Source organism: Heterocephalus glaber, unplaced genomic scaffold (genome assembly GCF_053883595.1).
Source record: "Heterocephalus glaber isolate CG9 unplaced genomic scaffold, H.glaber_assembly_v1.0 deba00000281, whole genome shotgun sequence".
NCBI lineage: Eukaryota > Metazoa > Chordata > Mammalia > Rodentia > Bathyergidae > Heterocephalus > Heterocephalus glaber.
In genome coordinates, this window is record NW_028258139.1 from 12,928,809 (window position 1) to 12,948,365 (window position 19,557).

The following is a 19,557-nucleotide window of genomic DNA, read 5'->3' on the forward strand; positions in this document are numbered from 1 at the left end:
TAATAGGGCTCTGACAGTCTGAGGAGGCAGCGGCTTCAGTGGTGGCTTCGGTGGTGCTGCATCTGGGGCTGACAGTGTTGTCATTAAACACCAGGTAGTGTGGAACAACAGAGAACACGGATCTCGCACAGGGCGACAGGGCAGCTGACAGCAGTTATTTGTCATCACAGAGCTGCCTATACTCCTTAGACTGCCCTGCAGACTGCTGCTTGGGGTGACTTATGGCCCTGTCTGGGCTGCCGTTGTGATTTGATAATCTCTAAATGTTTGTCAAAGATGAATCCCCTGTTTCTATGGTGCTGCAAAGAGGGCTGCACCAAAGTGGCTCTGGGCTATTGGGTATGGGGCCAGGGCTTTCCCATGTCATGGGCAGCTGTGAACCCAGAATGACCTGTGAGGGGCCCCCCACAGCGTGACAAGCCTAGGTCTTCCCACCTTTCCTGTGGGGAGTGAGCATGTGTGTGTGTGTGCCCCTGAGCTGATTCTGACAGAGCCAGGAGGTCTACCCCTGCAGCTGCCCTGGTGACTGCAGAGTTTCTTTCTGTGCTGACAAGGCTTTGATGTAGGCTTTTCTGCCAGTGTGGGATTCTGGCAGGGCCTTTCTAGCAGCTGATGAGCCTGCCGCCTCTGCTCTGCCGTGCTAAGTAGACCCCTGCTGTTCCCAAGGGGCCTGCTAGATGCATGGCCTCTAGTGGCCTCAAGGTACAGAGTCAGGATGTGTGAGTATGCTCAAACAGAGCCCTGGCTGCCCTGTCATCCTGCCTGTGGCACCACCAGATATGCAGGCCTAAGCCCTGTGCTTGCAGCAGGTCTATTCTATGTTTAAAGTGCTGGGAACCATCAAGTGCAGAAAAAATGGAGTGATTTATTAGACTCATAAAAATTCATACTTTGTGACTCCAGTCATCCCACATCTGAAGCTTGTTAGAGCATAGTCCCTGGCAGCTCCCACTGCGCCAGCATGGGGGTGGGGTTTTCACCAGAGGCCCCCTGCCTTAACTGCCATCCTGGCTCATTTAGAGAAACAGACTGGTTCCTGGAAACACATGAACCACCATCTTGAAGGACAGGTGGGCAGACAGGGCTGTATCCTCATAGGTGAGCAGGAGAGCTGAGCCATGACTAGTGCTCCTGTACCTGAGGGCCTGGGCTGAGACTGGCCAGATGCTGGGCACAGCTCCAGATGGTCAGTGCACATGTATGCAAGCATAGGTAGGGATCTACTCACACAGATAACAGTCTGTGGGTGCAGGTGGAAGTGGTTGGGCACAGGTGGACAGTCATGTTTCAGCAGTTGTCATGGATAGAGCACGGAGTGCCTCTGGATTTGTTGCCAGGCTTGTGATTGTAGCATTCAAACCCTGTCATGTCCTTGAGAAGCCCCTACAAAGACCGTGTGGCCCGGTGCCCACTTGGTCAGGCATGGGCCCATATGCTGAGTATCACAGGAAAGGTGCTTTCCACCTCTGGGTCTTCTTGTCTTCCTTCAGTGCATGGATGGGCTTGCATGCTTATTCGCTTGGCTGTGTGGTTAACATTGTGAATTCTGCGTGAGGACATGAGGAAGAGTGGGCTTCTCCCTTCTTGTGACTGAGCTGGCCAGAGCCAGGCAGGGACTGTCTTCCCTGGGTCCTTCCCTCCAAAACAAGAGGGGGCCAAGAAGTCTGGGTGTGGGAAGGGCTGGGCCTCCCATGGCACCTGCCTTGATTCTGCTCTCCTCACAGCTGTGGGCTCCCCATAGCCTGCCGGTGCCACCAGCAAGGAAACAGGTGTTACACATGACCAGCCTGGGACCTGTGCCATTAGCACTGATCACTGTGTTCCCTTGCTGTGCCCCAGGGGCCCTGCTCCTGCTTGCTGTGTGGAGGACTGGAGGGGCTGTAGGTGGAGCTTGCAAGAAAATCAGCCACAACTGCCCACCTGAGTGTCAGAGCCAAAGGCAAAAGCTGGATTGCTGGATGGGATGGGGCAGGGGAGCTCCAGAGACTGACCCTCATGTCCCCTGGGTGTGTAGTGGTAGGAACTGGTAAGTGTGGTGCAGCAGAGGACCAGGGTTGTTTCCCTGAGCACCCAGAGTCCAGAGGGAGGGTGTGTCTGCCAGCTGGAGCAGCACAGGGCCTGGTGCATGCCCCAGCTCCCTGGAGCTGATGCTGTACACAGCAGCAGCTGAGCCTGGGTGTAGACAGGTCAGATGGACAGAGGCAGTGGTGTAGGTGGACAGCGAGATGATGGAGAGATGGCAACCAGAAGGACAAGTTGGGAGAGTGGGGCACACACTGGACCACAGTGTGTGCCTTATGGGAGAGTGGCCATGTAGTCCCTCACTTCACCTGGTGTCTGTGTGTAGTACCGTTGGTACTAGGTGGTGAGCCTAGGTGGTGGGCACTCCTAGGTGGTGAGCTCAGGCTTCCTGATTGGTCTTCTTGGCACCCCTCTTCCCTCCGCTGGCCCCAGAGCACAATTCCCCAAACCCAGCATGGAGAAACATGTGGATGACTCAGCACAGAATTGAGGCAGCTCCAGGACTGAGAACTTGGGCCCTGGCCCTGTCCTTATGCAAGAACTGCTGAGCTATGAGAGCAGAAAATGAGCACAGGTAGTACATATGGATGTGTGTTCACTTGAGGGTCAGGGCAGGGGCAGGGGTGAGCAGTTGCTGGAGTAGGGGCTGTGGGCTCCAGCTATGGCTTGACTGTGGGTGTTGTAGACTGGGGAGAAGCAGGCCTGAGCCAGGAAAGGCCCACAGTGGCAGCTGGGAGGGGAGGGGGAGAGTAGGTGGATGGGGCAGATGGCTTAGGTGTCCTGAAGAGAGAGCAGTGTCCTGTAGATCCCTGTCATGACACACAAATGCCCAAACCCGCTCTTTTATTGACTACCTCCTGCAAATGGCTTGTGTCCTAGGGCCTTCTCTTGTAGCCCTAGCCTCAGAAAATGCCCCAGTGGAATGACCCTTGCCACAGGGCTGGTATGAGTTACTCTTGTCAGGGATTGCCGATTCTACAGTTCTCACCATGACTGGACCTTGTGGTGGCCCCAAGTCCTGGCTACTCCATATGGCCATAACATGGGCTGTGATATGCTACTCTGGCTGAGCTTCCACAGGCCCCAGCCTCAGCCCTTGAGGAGCAGGTAGGTCATGCTGGGCAAAGCCTCTGCATCCCAGGAGCACCACTTTGCCTGTGCTGTTCTTAATGAGAGAGAAAATCCTGCTGACGGTGCCTTTGCTCTAGTTGCAGTAGTGGGCACTGTGCTCCCGCCAGCCCTTGGACTTTGTAGACAGCTCAGATGTACGTCATGGTTTTAAATGCAGCAGCAGAGCTCTCTCAGAAATGTACGCTGGCGTTGTTTAAAATTTTGTGACCATTTTTCCAAGAGTGCAATTCAGCAGTTGCTAGGGCAAAGGCTGCCTGATGGGCTCCCACGTTGGCCAGCCCACCACACCGGCTCTGCAGAGATGGTCCCAAGTGTCATTTTCCTGTGCCTCCATCTGTGTTCAGTGTGCAGTCTATCTGCAGCAGCCTGGGGGACTTGGGGAGGGCGGCAGCTACCTGGGTACCTGCCCACAGCAGCAGAGGAGATGGGGTTTCTGGTCTTTTCTCTATTATACCAGTGGCTGTCTCTGGCCACTGAGGGTCTGGCCTGCAGATACTAAGTTTGGTCCCTCACTGCTATCTGGGTTTTCCTGTCTGGGCCCAGCTCTCTGACCTTTTGTTTCAGTGTTTTCCAGGGCCAAGTTGAGAGGGTCAGGACGGTCCTTTGGGAGGGGCCTTTGAGCTAAACATTCAGGGATGGGAGAGGGGGGTCTAGGTTTGGCAGTTGCTTGCGGAGGGTTTGGTGGGTGTGTGCCAGCCATGAGGCAGTATAGAGTATGGCAACTCCATCTCCTAACCACTCCCATTTCCCTCTGCATTTGTGCCGAGAGCCAAGGAATCCTTGCCTAGGCCTGTCTTTGCTTCTCAAAGTCTCTGCACCTCTCTGATCCTGGCTTACATTCAGAGGCTCCTACCCCCTACTTCTTCCGAGCCAGGATCAGAGTTGACTGTGGAGAGTGTGTACCTGGCACCTCTGAACCCTGACTGTTGAAACCATAATGAATTAGGCATTAATTGTGACATACCTGCGCTGTGAGAGAATGCCTTTGCTGTGGCCCTGGTGTCCTTCTGCAGCTGTGGGGGTGAGGTGCAGCCTCTTGAGCCTAAGGTGGCAGAAATGGTATCTGAGGTTCTTGTGACTGATCTTAGCAGTCATCTCCTGAGCCTGGGGTGGCAGGGATGGTACCTAAGGTGGAAAAAGAGGTGTTGCAGGTTGGATGGGCACAGAAAGGAGCTGGCTTGCTACCTGGTGACCTGTTAGGGGGTGCTTGCCAAGCCAAGGTGATTGGTGTAGCCCTGCCCCTGCCAGTGCATGGTCCTAGGGCCTCATCTTCCCTCCAAGCTCTCTGTGTACCACCTGCCGAGGGGCACCCAGTAGTCCTCCACTACCATCTGTGCCAGTACAGGGGCTTGTGTCTGCTGGTTGCTCCTCCCTGCCTCATGATCAGGCTGCCTCTCCTAGGTCACAGGCACCAGAATAGGCCGTGCACTGGTACAGAGCTGGTATCTCATCAGAAGCTGGAGTAAGGGGGAAAAAGTCCTTTCTGACCACTGACACTGTGTAAAATGAGTTGAATGTATAAAAGTTGCCTTTGGCTGGCAACACTGTGGCCCATCAGGGGCTTCCCTGCCAGATCCTGAGGTAGAGGTGGCCCTTTGTTAGGCAGGGGATTGGGGACCATGGGAGAGGACAGGAAGGGAGGATGGTTTATGGCACAGGACAGCAGAAATCAATGTGCTTTCTGTATGAGCTGAGCCATGACAGCCTTTTAAAGCTGTCTTTAGCCAGTGAAGGGTATAGACAGTTTGGAGATATTGAAGAAGTGTCAGGGTAGCTGTTGATAAAAAGCAGATTAGGCAATATACAAAGAAAGTTGAATCATACTGAATTAGGGACAGAGAGCCTGGCTGGCAGAATGCCTGCTGCACTGTAGCACCATAGCTCCAGAGCCATCCCTGTGGCCTAGCTCCCTGCCCTCAGCCTGGGAAGGTCCTTCAACCAGGGCAGCCTTGCTGACCTGAGAATCTGGCACCAGGAATCAGCCTTCCTGTAGGGCTGGCCCCCTACCTGGCCTGTCACTGGTGCTGCTGCTGTCAGGAACATGGCAGGTGTCCAGGCTCCTATTGGACAGGCCATATTCTCCTCTTGGGCCCTACTTCTCTTGTCCCATCAGCATGGGTACCTCCTGTGACTGGTCTTGGAAAATTCTGCACTCAGGTGCCATCCTCCAGCCTTTTCCTCAGCTATCCCCATGCCTTGCTGGGATGAAGGGGTTTCTAGAACTGGGCAATTTCTTGGAACAGCTCCTGCAATCTTAATGCTGGTCACCTCAGTATTGCGGCCCTGGTGCTCCCACTTCTAGCCCACTATCAGCAAGGCCCAGTGGTGGGTGGACAGGAAGCTGTGGTGGCAGCCTAGGCCACGGTTGGAGGCTCTTCAGGTCTTTGCCCCCACAGGTAGATGAGGCCCCCATTCACTGCCCTGTGTTCTTTCCTGATGAAGCTGGTGCTGCTTGTGTTGGCTGCTGGGGACCAGACAGACCAGGGATGCCCACCTTGGCTCTTGGTCTCGTCCGGTGCAGGAGGGCAGGAGCAGCCTCTCTGGGTTGGCAGCCTCAGGCAGCTTTTGCACAAAGCAGTAATTCCACTTTCATCTTATTCATTAACCAGTTGTGAAATTAGCAACTCATTTTCTTCTAGTTATTTCCCTTTGAAGTTCCATAAAAATCTGAACTGCCTCTCAACTGCTGCCTGTATGCACTAAGAGTAAGAACATAACCTCCACCTGGATCCCGCCATCTGGGAGGCCTCCCAAGGAAAGCCAGCCAGGTCAGCGGCTCTGCAGACTGAGAGCAGCCCGTGCTGGATAGGAGCAGACTCTTGGACTCCCCAGCTTCCTTGCCTTCCCATAGCACCTCCTTGGGGTTGAGGTGCTCAGTGAATGGCTTGTTCTTGGGCTGCCCCCGCCTAATGCCTCGATGGTCTGGGCGTGGGGAGGCCAGAGGTCAGAGCCCCTGTGCCTCCAGCCGGAGCTGGAGCCCTGTTGATAGATAGGGCTCATATCCCATTCAAATATGATGCCAGCAGGTTTTCTGTAGTTTGTCTTCCATTGCGGTAGTAAAGTTTTTAATTAGGAAAGCTAATGAGATCGATTAGTCATTAGAAGTGACCTCTGGACGGTGGGCGGAGAGGGCTGCATGTGTGGGCCTGATAACGCGGCATGGGCATCATTGGCAATAAAAGGCGCAAGGGGCTTGATTTGAGTGAAGCGTGCCTTGGGGGATACATCATGCGGAGAAAAAAAATTACAACCCTGGGAGTCTGTAATGAAGGGAATTAAACCAACATCCTATCTAAATAACATGATTATCTACACAAAACCCCTCAGCCAGCAAGGAGGGGTGGACTGCCCCTGCCTTGTCCTCAGGGAGGAGGGCCATTCCTAACTGTCTGCTGCCTTGGCTGGCCTGCAGCTCTGTGGCTTTGCTACCCGCCCACTGGGAGGGCCTGGCCTCCCTGGAGCATGCCTTTCTGGGTTGCTGTGCACCAAGCACAGTCTTAGAAGCGCTTGCTCCTACTGGCTGCATTTCAGTCCCCATGCCTGTCGGGTTATTGTCGTGAACATATCCAGGAAAGGTGGTCTAGAGGTGTGCTGTTGGGGATGCAGGCCCACTTGGCAGTGGCATGGGCTGCATTCTGGCCTCTGTGAGTCCCTGCCCTCAGACTATACCACAGGGGAGGTGTGGGAAACACCTGGTCCCTTGGGCAGTGACAAGAGATTGCCTTCTAAAAGGTAGTCTGCTTTGTTCCCATGTATTTTTTGGGTGTGATCATTGGGCACTGAATAAGTAAGATGCAGAAAGTTAGGAAATTCGAGCTGTGCTAGGCAGAGGAAGGTGTTCCTGTTGAGGCTCATCAGCAGGCAGGAGTGTGGGGAGGCTCCAGGTCTCAGACTTGGTGCTGCTGCCTGGTGCTGTCTCCTCTGAGCTGACCCACTTAGGTAGGAACTGTCCTGTGAGCAGGGGGAAAGGGCCTTCCTGGAAGAGGTAGCTTCTTTCTGTGGATCAGGAAGGAAGAGCGGGCTTCCACCCCCAAGGGAAAGGTGATTTTAGCCAAAGGGACATTGTGTGTTGGGAAACAGGAGTCGAGTCCAGCCAGGTCTCTGGGTTCCCTGGTCCAGGCTGCAGGGTGGAACACAAACCCCAGCATCACTTGGTCCCTTCTTCTGCAACATGGGGTGCACATGGCTCTGGGATCCTGGCTGTGGGCCGCCTGGGAGACCAGTGGGATGTGCTCAGAGTACCTGGGTGCAGGTTGTCAAGTGAGTGGCCCAAGGCTTCTCTACAAACCTGGGCACTGGGGTTGGGAATGACAGTGGAGTTCTGAGCCGTGTTCTGATGGACACACCCCCTCCAGATGCTGCCTAGCTCGACCAGGGCTCTGAGGCAATAAGGCCAGCCCAGGGTTATTGATAACTTAAGGAGTCTTGTGTTCTCTGGCTCTTAGTTGGAACAAGCTACTATTGATTTTCGATGGACTCTCCTTGCTTGTAAGACCTTGAAAATTCAATTCAACAAACATTTATTTATTGACACCCACTGTATACCAGGCTCTCCCCTGTATCCTAAGTGTGTTGAGAGGTAGAAGGTGGTGCTCAGCGGAAGATTTGCTTACTTTGGTCACTCAGGAGGCCCAGGGGATTCCAAGCAATGTGACTTCACACTTTGTTTCCTGAGCTCTGGTTTTCTCCTTACTACTTCCTGAGCCACAGTCCTCAGAGACTCAGAAGGACAAAGAGACAGGTGGCGTAGGGACAGAAAAGGACAGAGATTGAAAGAGGGGGACCTAGGACTGGGGATTTAGCTCAGTGGTTCCACCCACCGCCTGCCTCGCAAGCCCAAGGTCCCGAGTTCGATCCCCGATACCGAAAAAAAGAGGGGGACCTGATACTGGGGTTTGATGGCAGCTGTCATCTAGATGTTGCTGTGGCCTCTCCTTGGCAGACAGTTGGCTCTAATTCCTGTCTTCAGTCCTTGGACCAGAGGTGGCCCTTGTACTGAGCACCATCCACCCTCCCCCAGGCTGAGTGTGTGCAGCTTGTATTCCAGCCCCTCGAGGGGCTGTATCTGTGACAGACCTTATGGGGTAGGCTGTGGGGACTCTCAGGAGGACTTTGACCCTGTGTTCTTGTCTCATCCAACGTGTGGGCTAATGAAGGACCTAGTAGAGGTTAGGGACATCTGAGGGAGGGAATCTTGCTGTATGTGTAGAAGCATAGTGGTAGTAGAAGCATTGAGATCTTGTCTCTGAGGACTGATGGCTAAGGTGTTGTCTAGGAGGCCAGGCTATGAGATTTCTGTTGTGCTTGCCTCTGGGTGAGGAGTCTCAGGAGCCAATCCAGCTGGTCCTGTGAGGTGTACGGTATCAAGAGCCTAGGGGGCGGACAATCCCCAGGGCAGGGGAAGGTGTGTATAGATTAGAAGGGAGCAGATGCTCCCACCTACCTGGGCGGTTTGGGCAGGGGGTCCTGCTTGGGGCCCTGTACCCAGGGCCAGAGGGGAGCAGGCATGAGAGGTGGCTGTGTTAGCTTTAATTATCTGGGCAGTTAGAGCTGTACATTATGAAAGTCGGGCAATTAGACACGTTCCTTGAAGCTATAGAGAAATTGCTGGCTATCAAGTGGAAGGGAACTCAGGCAGAGCATATCCCTGCTAATTGTATGAAACATTCAGCAAGAAAAAAGCTGTTGTGGATGTCATCCTACAGAATGTTATGAAAACAGTGATTAAATACATAAGTCTCTCTGGCACAGGGATGGGGTGGTACCCAGAGAAGAGGTGAGCTCTCAGTGTCCCTCCTGTGTGTATGTGGGGGGGGGGGGCGGGAGCTCCCACAGCACCAGCCTCCTGGACCAGCCATGGAGTTTAAAGTCTGAGGATTCCTGGTCTGGGTGCCTACCTGTGAAGCCTCCTAGTCAGCCAGGGGCTGGCTTGCTGGACTTCTTGTGTTCTCCAAGGCAGTCACTCAGCATCCCTATTCAGCCTGTCAGATAGCCATGAAGATGTACAGGGCCGGTGGCCTGCTCTCCTGACAGCTACACCAGCCAGCTCTTGAGTTCTTGGCTGCCAGGCTCTGGGCTGTGTGTGTGAGCTAAGTGGGGTGGGGTCAGGTGGGAGGTGATGGAGAGTCCTTTATCTGTAGAGGAGATGTCAGGGAGGCCAGCTTTGAGGGCAGCTTACAGCCCTGAACCGGCTGACCTCTCTGACCCCTGCATGTTCCCTGGGTTTTCTCTACAGTGTCCAGCATGCATACTCTGCGGACTCCACCTACCAGCAAAGTGATCAAGACCCGCTACCGCATCGTCAAGAAGACTCCAGCTTCTCCTGTCTGCACCCCACCCTTTACACTGTCTCTGCCCTCCTGGCGGACCCGGCGGCTCTCACTCTCCAGGTAGGAAGACCTTGTACAGGCTCCTGAGGTCCTTTCTGGGCACCAGGCTCTTTGGGTATTGGGGGCTGCAAGTTGGGGCCTGAGGGCTGTAGGAATCAATCTTGTCCTAGGAAACTGTGATGTCACAGGAAACTGATTTAGCAGTTTGTACACCAGACACACAGTCTGCATATGTCACATGTACACAGAGCCACTTAGGCATGTACGCACTTGTATGCACATGCATACCCTCTGCTGTCGTTAGCAAGCCTGTTGGTTAGTAGGCCTTACGTACTACAGAAGCAGCACCACCTATGCAGTTGGGGCCCCCATGATGAGTTGCTTCTGGTCGTCTGTTGGAGAGAAACTTCTGAGCGTGCTTTCTGGAAGCTGCCAGTATATGCATTGTCAGGGTAGTAACTTGAGGCTCCTCATCACCAATTCTGGGCTGCTTCTCACAGTTCTGCCCCCAGTGCGTGCTGGCCTTCCAGTAGCTGTTGTGCCTGAGAACAGTGGGGAGGGGCCACCCCATCCGAGGAGTGTTCTGTGCCTGCCTTCCTGGGGGCTCCTTTTGGGAAAGCCCTGACACCCACTGATGGAGGTGGCCCAAGCTCTGTGTCTCAGGAGGCTGGGCCCTAGGGTCCCTTCTTTTACTAAGGCAGGGATGTCCCACCTCTAGGCCTGGGGAGGGGTGGCAGCTCTGTGGACAGGTGAGAAGTGGGCAGTGGCAGAGCTTGGCCCTAGGGGAGCCATGGGGGCCACAGATCATAGGGCAAGCCTGCTAGGCCACATGGCACTTCCAGAGGCCTGCCACCTGTGTATGGTGGCTGCCCGGCCATTGCTTCTGCTGCTGCTCAGACAAATGCAGGCCTAAGATAGCTCCAGGGGCTCTTATCAGGCTGTGTGGACAGAGCACAGCCTCGCCCCAGGGCCTGTGGCAGGTGAGCCCAACCAGCTCATCTGTCCGAGGCCTACTGCCTCCTCTCCCACCTCAGGCCATGCTAGGGTTGGCCCTGTTGCTGACTATTCTGGAGGCAATAGCTAGAAGTATATTTTAAATTAATTTTACTGCACTTTTGGTAATATTTTTGTTTTAAATAGATTTATAAGCATCTTGGGGGCTATTTCTACAAATTTATGAAGATAATTTTTACTCTCTCGATAAGGTTAAATTTACACCTGCTATTTCCATATTAATTCACATTGCTAAGTGGATCTAATTTTCTTCCGTTCCTCTATCTGGTGAGCATGGCCTTTCCTAATGCAATTTCCCCTTCACTAAATCACTGTGATCGGGAGTCATGATCGAGCTAAATTAACTTAAATTAATTTACTTAATAAGAGCCCCAGATCATCATGAATGAGGTTCAGATTTATTGATTCTCAGCTCCTAAGAACCTCCCCTTCCTGTAGTCGACATTTGGCCTGATGTCCCTCCTCTCCCAGTGCCTGGCTGGGGGCCTGAGGTAGGCCTAGGGGACCTAATGTGCTTTTCCCTGCAGCCTCTGAGGGTAAGGAGATCCCAGATTTGGCACCATCTGTGCCTACCCAGGAGGGCCTAAAAAGGTCAGTGCCCAGGGCCTAGTGGATTGAGATAGTTGTGGAGGAGATAAGTGGCCAGTGTAGTCCTGAGGGCTGATGCTGAAGAAGACCAGGCTACTGTGTACTGCAGCCAGTGTGTTGCAGGGCTTTGTGTGCTGTCCACAAGGCAGGAAACAGCCAGTTCAGCCAAGCTGTTTTCTCTCATCTCCCTGTCCTTCAAGGATGGTGCCTGGTGTGGTTCCACCTTGAGTATGGGTGGGCAGGAGGCAGAGAAGGTGCTGCTCTTAGGCAGCTCAAATCCCACAGCCATAGGAAAGTCCTAATTCAGTCCACATCCAGTGGCCTGACTATGCTGGTGGCCTCAGTGCCTTCCTATGCATGGAGTCATAGAGGAGCTGACCCAAGATGGACATAATAACTGAGGGTGTGTAGGAGGCCCTGTCCTCTTTCCTGACTGTCTCACCCTGGTCCTGTCCAAACCCTTGCTGGGCGCCTGGGACCTTTGGGGGCATGACCTCTGTGTTCAGGGTTGGAGAGGGAGCTGAGCAGTGGGATGCAGGTCTCAGGAGGGCCTGTGAAGAGTGACAGTTGAAATGGACTGGGCCTCCCTTGCCAAAGGTTACCAGTGTACTGGTATGGGTGCCTGCTTAGCAGAGTGGCCATCACCCAGCTGTCCAGCCTGCTGTTGGCTGTGTGTGCCTAGGCGTGGCTTGTTGAGGCAACAGAAAGGGCCTGTCTCTGGGGTGGCAGCTGAGCTGGTCCCTTCCTCCCTGCCAGCTTTGCTCCATCAGAGCCAGTGGCCACTTGCGTGTGGTTGGCAGGGTTGCCTCGCTGTGGCCTCAACCCCACTGAAGGCCCCTTCTCTCTCGTTAGTGGGAGGGGTTGGGACCAGGCTACCACAGACTAGGGGCTGACATAATGATGAGAAAGTGGGGCCTCCCACCAGACTTTCCTTGGTTCCCCAACTTTGTCCTCCACCATGGGTGGATTCCCCTGTAGGGGTTGGTGGGCATCCTGAAAGCCTCAATGGGCAGATTTGGAGCCTCACAGATACATGCGGGAGGTGTGGTAGGGTGCTAAGTGCTAGTGGGGGCATGGGGCAGTTTTGCTCGTGCTTCATAGACACTCATTGTGGTTGGAGGTTGGGTCACTTCAGAGAGCAGGGGAAGGCTGCCATCCAATGGAAGCCCTAGTGGGCTAAGTGACCTGAGGCATGCCTTTTCCGTTCAGAGCCTCAGTTTTCTGATCTGCCCTTGAAACAGAATCTGATCTCTCTAAGGTGGCAGAGACAGGAGAACAAGTGGTAAACACAGAAGCCATGGGCAGCTGAGTGGCGGGAAGGCTGGGCCTAAAGGCTCTGAGGCTACTGCCTAGAGAGTAGCCAGTTGGCCAGATCCTGAGCAGGGCCCATTGGCATGGTGTGTTCAGTACAGCCCCACCAAATAGGCAGGTGGCCTTGGCGTGTCCCTGTCTTTCTTGGGGAAGGCTACCAGGCTTGAATCTGATGAGGAGCCTGGAATCATGGAGACTGAAGAGAAATGGTAGTACAGTCTGAGTGTGGACAGGTCCCCTGGATTCCTCTCCTGCCTTTGTGGCAGCTTTCCTTGTCCTGCCCTAGGCTCCCTTCTGCACCTCTCCCTGTCATTCCCTGCTGTATGGCAGCATTCATACCCCAGTCCAGTACCTGGCCATCCCTGCAGAGCCCTCAGATCCCCTCTGTAGCCCCTCGTTGCTCTGCTAGGGAGGCAGGAGGGCCTTGGGAGCCTGGACTGTTATTGCTGCTTCTGTTTTGGGGAGAAAGCACAGGGTGATTGTGTCTTGTTCCCCTTCTGGGAAGTGCCAGAATGTTCTCTTTCCCAGAGACCACAGGCAGCACTGGGGCTTGAGACTGTGATAGTGAGACCACTGCCATTGGCCGCCATCCTTGGGTATGCTTTTCTGCCCCATGAAGTGATTTTATTCTCGGGCTATTCCTGCCACTGGTGTTCTTGGACTGGTTGTGGAAGGACAAGGATGCAGGGGGTCAGCCAGAAGCCAGCTGGTGGTCAGGTTCTCTCATCTTGTCAGTGTTTGTCCCTGTTTAGACAGAAGACCAGGAGTCCACTGAGCAGAGCCCTTGGGTCTTTTGAATGCACCAGCCAGGGTCTCTGAGGATGGGTGTGTCAGCCAAGCTGCAGCAGACAAGGTCACCTGCTGCCCTAGGCAGGTGAGTACATAGAGGCCAGGATCAGTAGGACAGAGAGTGAAGGGAGTGCTGCCATTCTGGGGCAGAACTTTGCCCTGAGGAGTGGGATATATGGTGCCGTGTCTGTTCTGGCCCTAGGGCTGCGTGGGTGCTGGGCAGTGGCTAACAGGGCCACACTGGCTGTGTGCTGCCCATTTCCGGGTGGTTACTCCCTTACATGTATTGTCTGTCTTGTCCTTGGGGAAATGGACAGGATGGGCCCCCAGGAGTCAGTGCACAGGCTGCTTTGTACCCCTTCTACCCTCCCATGGCAGTATATACTGCTAACCCCTAGGGAGACCAGTCCAGAACCAGAATATAGGCCTGGGTTCCAGAGTGCTGAGGCAGAAGGTCAGCAGAGGGTCCTGGAGGAGCCTCTCCCCAGGGCCAAGGCTCACACCGAGCAAGGAGTTAATTTTTTGTTGTTCCAAGATTTGTGGATTTGCCTGTGCCCTCGCCAACTCCGAGCAAGTTCATTAATCTGAACTGAAACTGAAATGTGACTTATATCCTTAAGCTGCCTGTCACTTTTTTTCTCTTTCCAAATTCATTCGACATGAAAGTGCGAAATAAACAGAAGCCGCTGTGCTTAAGCAGATGAATCAGGAGGCTTTTCCATCCCAACTACAAATGGTCCTGTCACAGGGCTGCCGCTTGCTGGGCTGCCTTATTTTATTTTATTTTACTTTATTTTATTTTGTGTCTGTGTGGTAAATCTTAAGTAATCTCTGTGCAGTTTGATGAGGTTTAGGTCAAGATTTTTAAAGGCTCCAAAACGCTTCTCCAAAGTGATGTCCATTAAAGAGGATTCAGCCCTGGATGGGAGGCATCCCTCCTGCAGTAGTCCTGGTTCCTATGCTTCTTCCTCCTGTGGATCTCCTTAATCAGCAGGCTCCAGCCTCCTCCCTACTCGACCTCTTGTCCAGTCTCTGGTGTGGGGACTGTCTTAGTCAGCTGGGCTGCCATAATAAAGTGTCACTGACTGTTACCTGTCATGGTTCTGGAGACCAGAAGTCTCAGAGACACTGGGGCTGTGATACTGTGGGCAGCTCCAAGGAACGTTTCCCCCTTCTCTCAGACATTGGAACCTTTGCCCAGAAGGCCAGAGTGAGTGTGTATCAGAGCCCTGCCATCACCTGCACTGGCTTTCTCCAGCTCCCAAAGCTCTGACTGGTGGCTTGGGGCCTTGTGATGGCACTGCTTGTGAGTAGCTCAAACCAGGAGGAGCCCCAGACCAAGGACAGTGCTGCATATCTGTGAAAATGCTTGAGAATAATGGGTGGCACAAGTCTAGAATCTGAGCACTCTGGGAAGCTCAGCTAGGAAGATCACAAATTTGAGCCCGGCCTGGGCTACGTAGCAACCTAGTGATACCCTGTCTCAAAAAAGATTTTTTAAAAAAGGGTTGGGGATGTAGCTCAGTGCAGAGGTCCTGGATTCAATCCTTGGTACTGGAAGAAAAACAAACAAACAAACATAAACATGAGATTGGCATTTTTGGTTTGGGTTAATAGAGTTGCAGAGTTTTGAATTGATTCTGTTAAAAACAAGAATGTGGGCCGGGGATTTAGCTCAGTGGTTCTGCCGCCTGCCTCATAAGCGCAAGGTCCCAAGTTTGATCCCTGGTACCAAAAAAAAAAAAAAAAAAAAAGACAAGAATGACCAGGTGAGGAGAGCCTTTGCTCTGTCTTTGTGTTGAACACTGGCATTGGGGCCACCCAGGGTGCCTGCTACAGGTCCAGTCTGCAGGGCCCAGGGAGCAGCAGTCCAGAAGCACTGCCATGGAGGCAGTCAGACTTTCTTGCTTTCCTGTAATAGGAGGGATGGTCTGGCCTGGTCTCTGCCCTTATACCCTGAGTGCTTGCTCTGCTGGGCAGGGCTTTCCTGGCTGGACCTGGGTGGGGCTATGTGGGATCATGCTGGACTTCCCGAATGACACCTGCTTTCCAGGGCTTCTGGGAGGCTACTCCTGGCTGTTCTCTGCTGTGTGGGCACAGCACCTAGAGAAACCAAGTCACGAGCGTGACACCGAGGGTCAAGCACAGGAAGCTGTCCTACAGTCCTGCGGGGTCATCATCTCAGAGGCTATGTGCTGGGAACAGACCTGGCTGTGAAGCTTCCTGGGAAGCAGCATAGGCAGGATTGCTGGTGCCCTGGAGCAGAGGCTGAGGCTGGTACAGGGCCACTACCTTCTTTCTATCCCTATCTACCCCAGCTCCATTTCTCCCTCTCCATGCAGTAAAAAGATGTCCTTTGAGGTCTGTAGGTTCTGCAGATGAGCTAAGGGCCCTAACTCTGTCTGTGGTGGGACAACCCCCTGATGGGATCATCAAAGAGGGGTTGTCATGTGGGTTGGCTCCTCATGTTCTTGTCTGGCTATTGTGGGTGTGGTAACCACTCAAGAGCCTGGAAGCTGGCCAAGGCTGGTACCTGACCTTTTTTCCTGGCCTCCCAGGTAGTATCCTGGGCAGGCCATGGGTAGGCAACATTTTGCTGCCCAGGGCCCAGGTGGGAAGCAGCCCGCTGGCCTGGCCCTGGCCCTGGCCCGGCTCTGGCCCAGATGGCTCCTGCCTTGCCCCTTTCATCATTTGCTTGTGTGTTCACTGACTCTCCTTACTGAGGTCCTGCCCTGTCTCTGGCCCCTTCCTGCCTGTCTGGAAGCTACAGTCCTGAGTAGGTCACTGTCCCTGGGCTGAGAGATACTGCAGGAACTGCCCTTGGGGCCTTTCTGCAGCTGAGGCACCTGCCAGAGTGTAGGAGGTCACAGGCACAGTTGGGGCTGCCATGGCAGAAGATGTAGCATGTCCTGATCTGGGAGACCCAGGGAGCCTGCAAAGAGGCCAGGCAAGTGCCAGTGCAGATTCAGTTGGATCTTGAAAAGAAGGGGCTGGCCTCAAATGACAAGTCTGTGGCCCTAGAGCTGCTGAGTAGGCCTGGGTATGGTAGGTCAGCTGTCCTGGTCCAACTCCTGCTGTGGAACTGCTCTGAGTGATTGGTGGGGATACATGAGGACTGGCCAGCATTCTGCTCCCTATTGAAATTTTACCCAGTGTTCTAGATCCTTCAGTGATTTTTCTAGTCCTCTGTGTTGTATGGTGGATCTTAACTGTGTGCAGTTCCCCTTGCCTTGTGTATGTTTTATGTATTTATAAAGGTGTGGGCCCAGTCTTCTTGGTCTGATCCATAGGCTATTCTGTTCTTATTATTTACCTTGATCCTTAGTCCTGTCCTTAGCCTGGGGAAGCCCCTCAGGGTAGCCCTGGTCCTGCTGTCATTCCTGGGTACTGCCTCACTTTCTGTGACACAAGATGTTCACTCTGTGCTTTGTCTTCTCTGGCCCAGGTGTCTGCCACTTTTCTGCAGCATCCTGGCCTAGTGTAGTGTGGCAGCTCCAGCCACTTCTCTGTGGTGCACAGGACAGCCCACTGTGGTCACAGGCCATACCAGCTAGAGTTCCACGTTGGTTCATGGTTTATTTGATTTTTTTCCCCCAGTACCAGAGATCGAACTCAGGGCCTCATGCTTGCCAGGCAAGCGCTGGGCTGCTGAGCTACATCCTGGCCCTTGTTCATGGTTCTTTAGATAAACTTTACATTTGCTGAGATGTAGAAGTCCCAAAGCAGTGGAACTCTTTCTGTTCTCATTATGCTTGGCATCATCGTCTTTTTAATTTTCACACTATGGGTGTGTGTCAGTGTCTTACTGTGTCCCCTGGTGACCAGTGATGCTGAACACATTCACAGCCCACTTCAAGGCCATTTGTTCTCTTCCTTGGTGAAAGATCTATTTAAGTGTTCTGTGCTTGTTTTGTTTTGTGTGTGTGTGTGTGTGTGGTTTTTTTGGTACAGGGGATCGAACTTGGGACCTTGCACTTTCGAGCCAGGTGGCAGAACCACTGAGCTAAATCCCCTGCTCTGTGCTTGTTTTTAAATGGTGGCTTTTCATTTTGTTCTTGAGCTGCAGGAATGCTGTAGATTTTTAAAGCTGTGTGCCCCTTCTTTACCTTTCTGGGTCATCCTCTGGGAGTACCCCAGTTCTTTCTTGTGCATGAGTCCCACTGTGGACATACGGGGCTTGTGGCCCTGTAGCTGCTGTCCCCTATGTGTCTGCCTGCAGTGCCATCCACAACCTAAGCCCCACCCTCAGCCTCTGCTCTGTGTTGAGCAGAGGACCCCAGCAACCTGCACACCTTCACAGCCTCAGTGACAGCTGACACTGGTGCAGCTGACAGTGTTCTGCTCTCTGCTTATGCCACTGGTCTCTAAATTCTACCACCCTAGTTCTCTGTGGCCTGCTTGGGAGCCTCAAGCTCCTGCTTTGTGTGGGGCAGGGTCCCATGCTTGCACTTCAGGGGACATTTTCTGGGTCTCTTGTTTCAGCCCACTCACATGTCCCTTTCTAGCCTGGTCAGGGACACAGCTGGTTGAGCATGTCTGTCCAGGGCACCATCTGTCCCTAATGCCAGGGCTGTTCTTTCATTCTGACATTCTGGAACTTGAGAAAATAGGTAAGGAAATTAAAGCAGGAGTGTCCTCAGGCAGCAGTCTCCTCTGACTGTGTGAAGGATCTCAGGGTACCAGGCGTGGTTAGCCTACAAGCAGGGATCTTGGGGCCCTCACTTGTTCAGGGAGGGGCCCACTAGTTGACTCCAGAACCCCTCTACCTTGCCTTGGCCCCTAGGTTTCCCCACGTGGTGCTCAGGCAGGTCTCCTCTGGTAGGATTTTTAGAATTTTATTTTATGAGAACAGGCGGTTACGGCTCCCCAAGTGCTGTAAAAGTTAATGTGATGGCCTCCCTGCGCCTGTGCTCATTTTTATAATTTTTTATTTTATGAAACAGGACAGGGAGCTTAGTGACTTATTACTATTCATTTCGTTTCAATGCAGTAAATATTGATTCAGTTGGGGGTTTTCAATTTAAACCACTCGGCGATTATATAAAATATTACTGGCCTCTGAAATTATGCTTACCGATCCCTTCGGCTGCTCATTAAGGAAGGAGTGCAATTTTTAGATCCCTTTGCCTTCATCATTCTAATAAATGGGCTGAGATACGTTTTTGCAAGGAAGGTGCCACAGAAGCTGCTAGCAGAGGCTTGACAGCATGGATGCAACTCTTAATTTGGAAGTCATTTCAAAGTGCACCTTGGTTATTTATTTATTTCTGTCTGTTTGAGGCAGGCAGACCTTTCAGTCCAGGCCCTCGGTAGTGCTGGGGCCGCAGGGCTGAGTTGGTGTCCTCCTGAGCTGGATACCTACTGTCTTTGTCTCTGTGGGTAGCCTGAACCCCAAGCCCTCCCTCTGTCTTGCAGGGAGGTTTTGGGAGGAGAGCCAGTCTTGCTGAGGCATCAGCTGCCCCTTAGGGTCACCCCTATCCTCCAGAACTTTGTCCAAGATAAGGAAGGCAACTTTTTTTTGAAGGTCTTGTATCCCACCCTGGCTGATAGGTAGGGCAGAGCTGGGCTCAGATTCAGGCCCCTAAGAAGGGATCCCTGGATTCTAGGGCATAGCCTCTTGGCCATCAGCATTAACTGATGAACAGAGCATGCCCACATGTCCACCATGCGACACCCATGCAGGTGTTGAGGGCAAATTGAAGTCTTTCCCAAGATCCCTTGGTGTCAAGGCAGGAAGCTGGCAGGGGCTTCTGGGTCCAGGTATGTTTCTTTGCCCTGTCTATCCCCTGGATGAGCAGCTTTTGTCAGGGAGCTCTAGGATGGCCCAGTGGCCAGGACAAGCACATTTTGAATTGAGAGTCCTCCAGGGAGGTAGGGCCCCCTGTGTTTCCAGACTAGGCATAGCCTGAGCTAACCTTAGCTACCTCCCAAGGCCACATAGGTATCTGGAGTGGTAGGACTGAATTTTGTCCTCCACAGGGGTCACACACCCCCGCCCCCATGACAGTTGGCTCCCTCCAACATCCTGTTTGTGCCACAGCTTCCTCAGTGGAGTGTGGGGCCTGATGGCATGGCTGGAGTGTCTTTGTTAAGACCACTAGAGGGGTACAGAGGGAGAGGCAGGCCAGGGGCAAGGATTAGCCCAACAGATGGGGTCAGGGTCTTGTATATGGAATGGCCCCATGAGTATGAAGGAGGGCAGAGCAGGGCAGGGCAGGCACAGACCCCACCTGTTCCATCTCAGGGAAAGGCCTGCTCCCTGACCCTACTATGCCCCACCCATGGAGCTCTGTAGGTAGGTAGGCTGGCAAGGAGGGCACCTGAGGTGACAGGGGCAGCAAATCTGTCAAAGCCAGTGCCTGCACCTGCTTCC

General features: G+C 53.3%; 1 protein-coding gene across 1 annotated transcript in view; it reads left to right on the forward strand.

Moving 5' to 3' along the window:
• Nucleotides 1-19,557, forward strand: part of Zc3h3 (zinc finger CCCH-type containing 3) — an 89,360-nt gene that overhangs the window by 26,219 nt on the left and 43,584 nt on the right. The window contains exon 4 of the mRNA XM_004837840.4: nucleotides 9,389-9,542. Coding sequence (XP_004837897.4) covers nucleotides 9,389-9,542 — 154 coding nt within the window. The remainder of the gene's footprint in view (nucleotides 1-9,388; nucleotides 9,543-19,557) is intronic.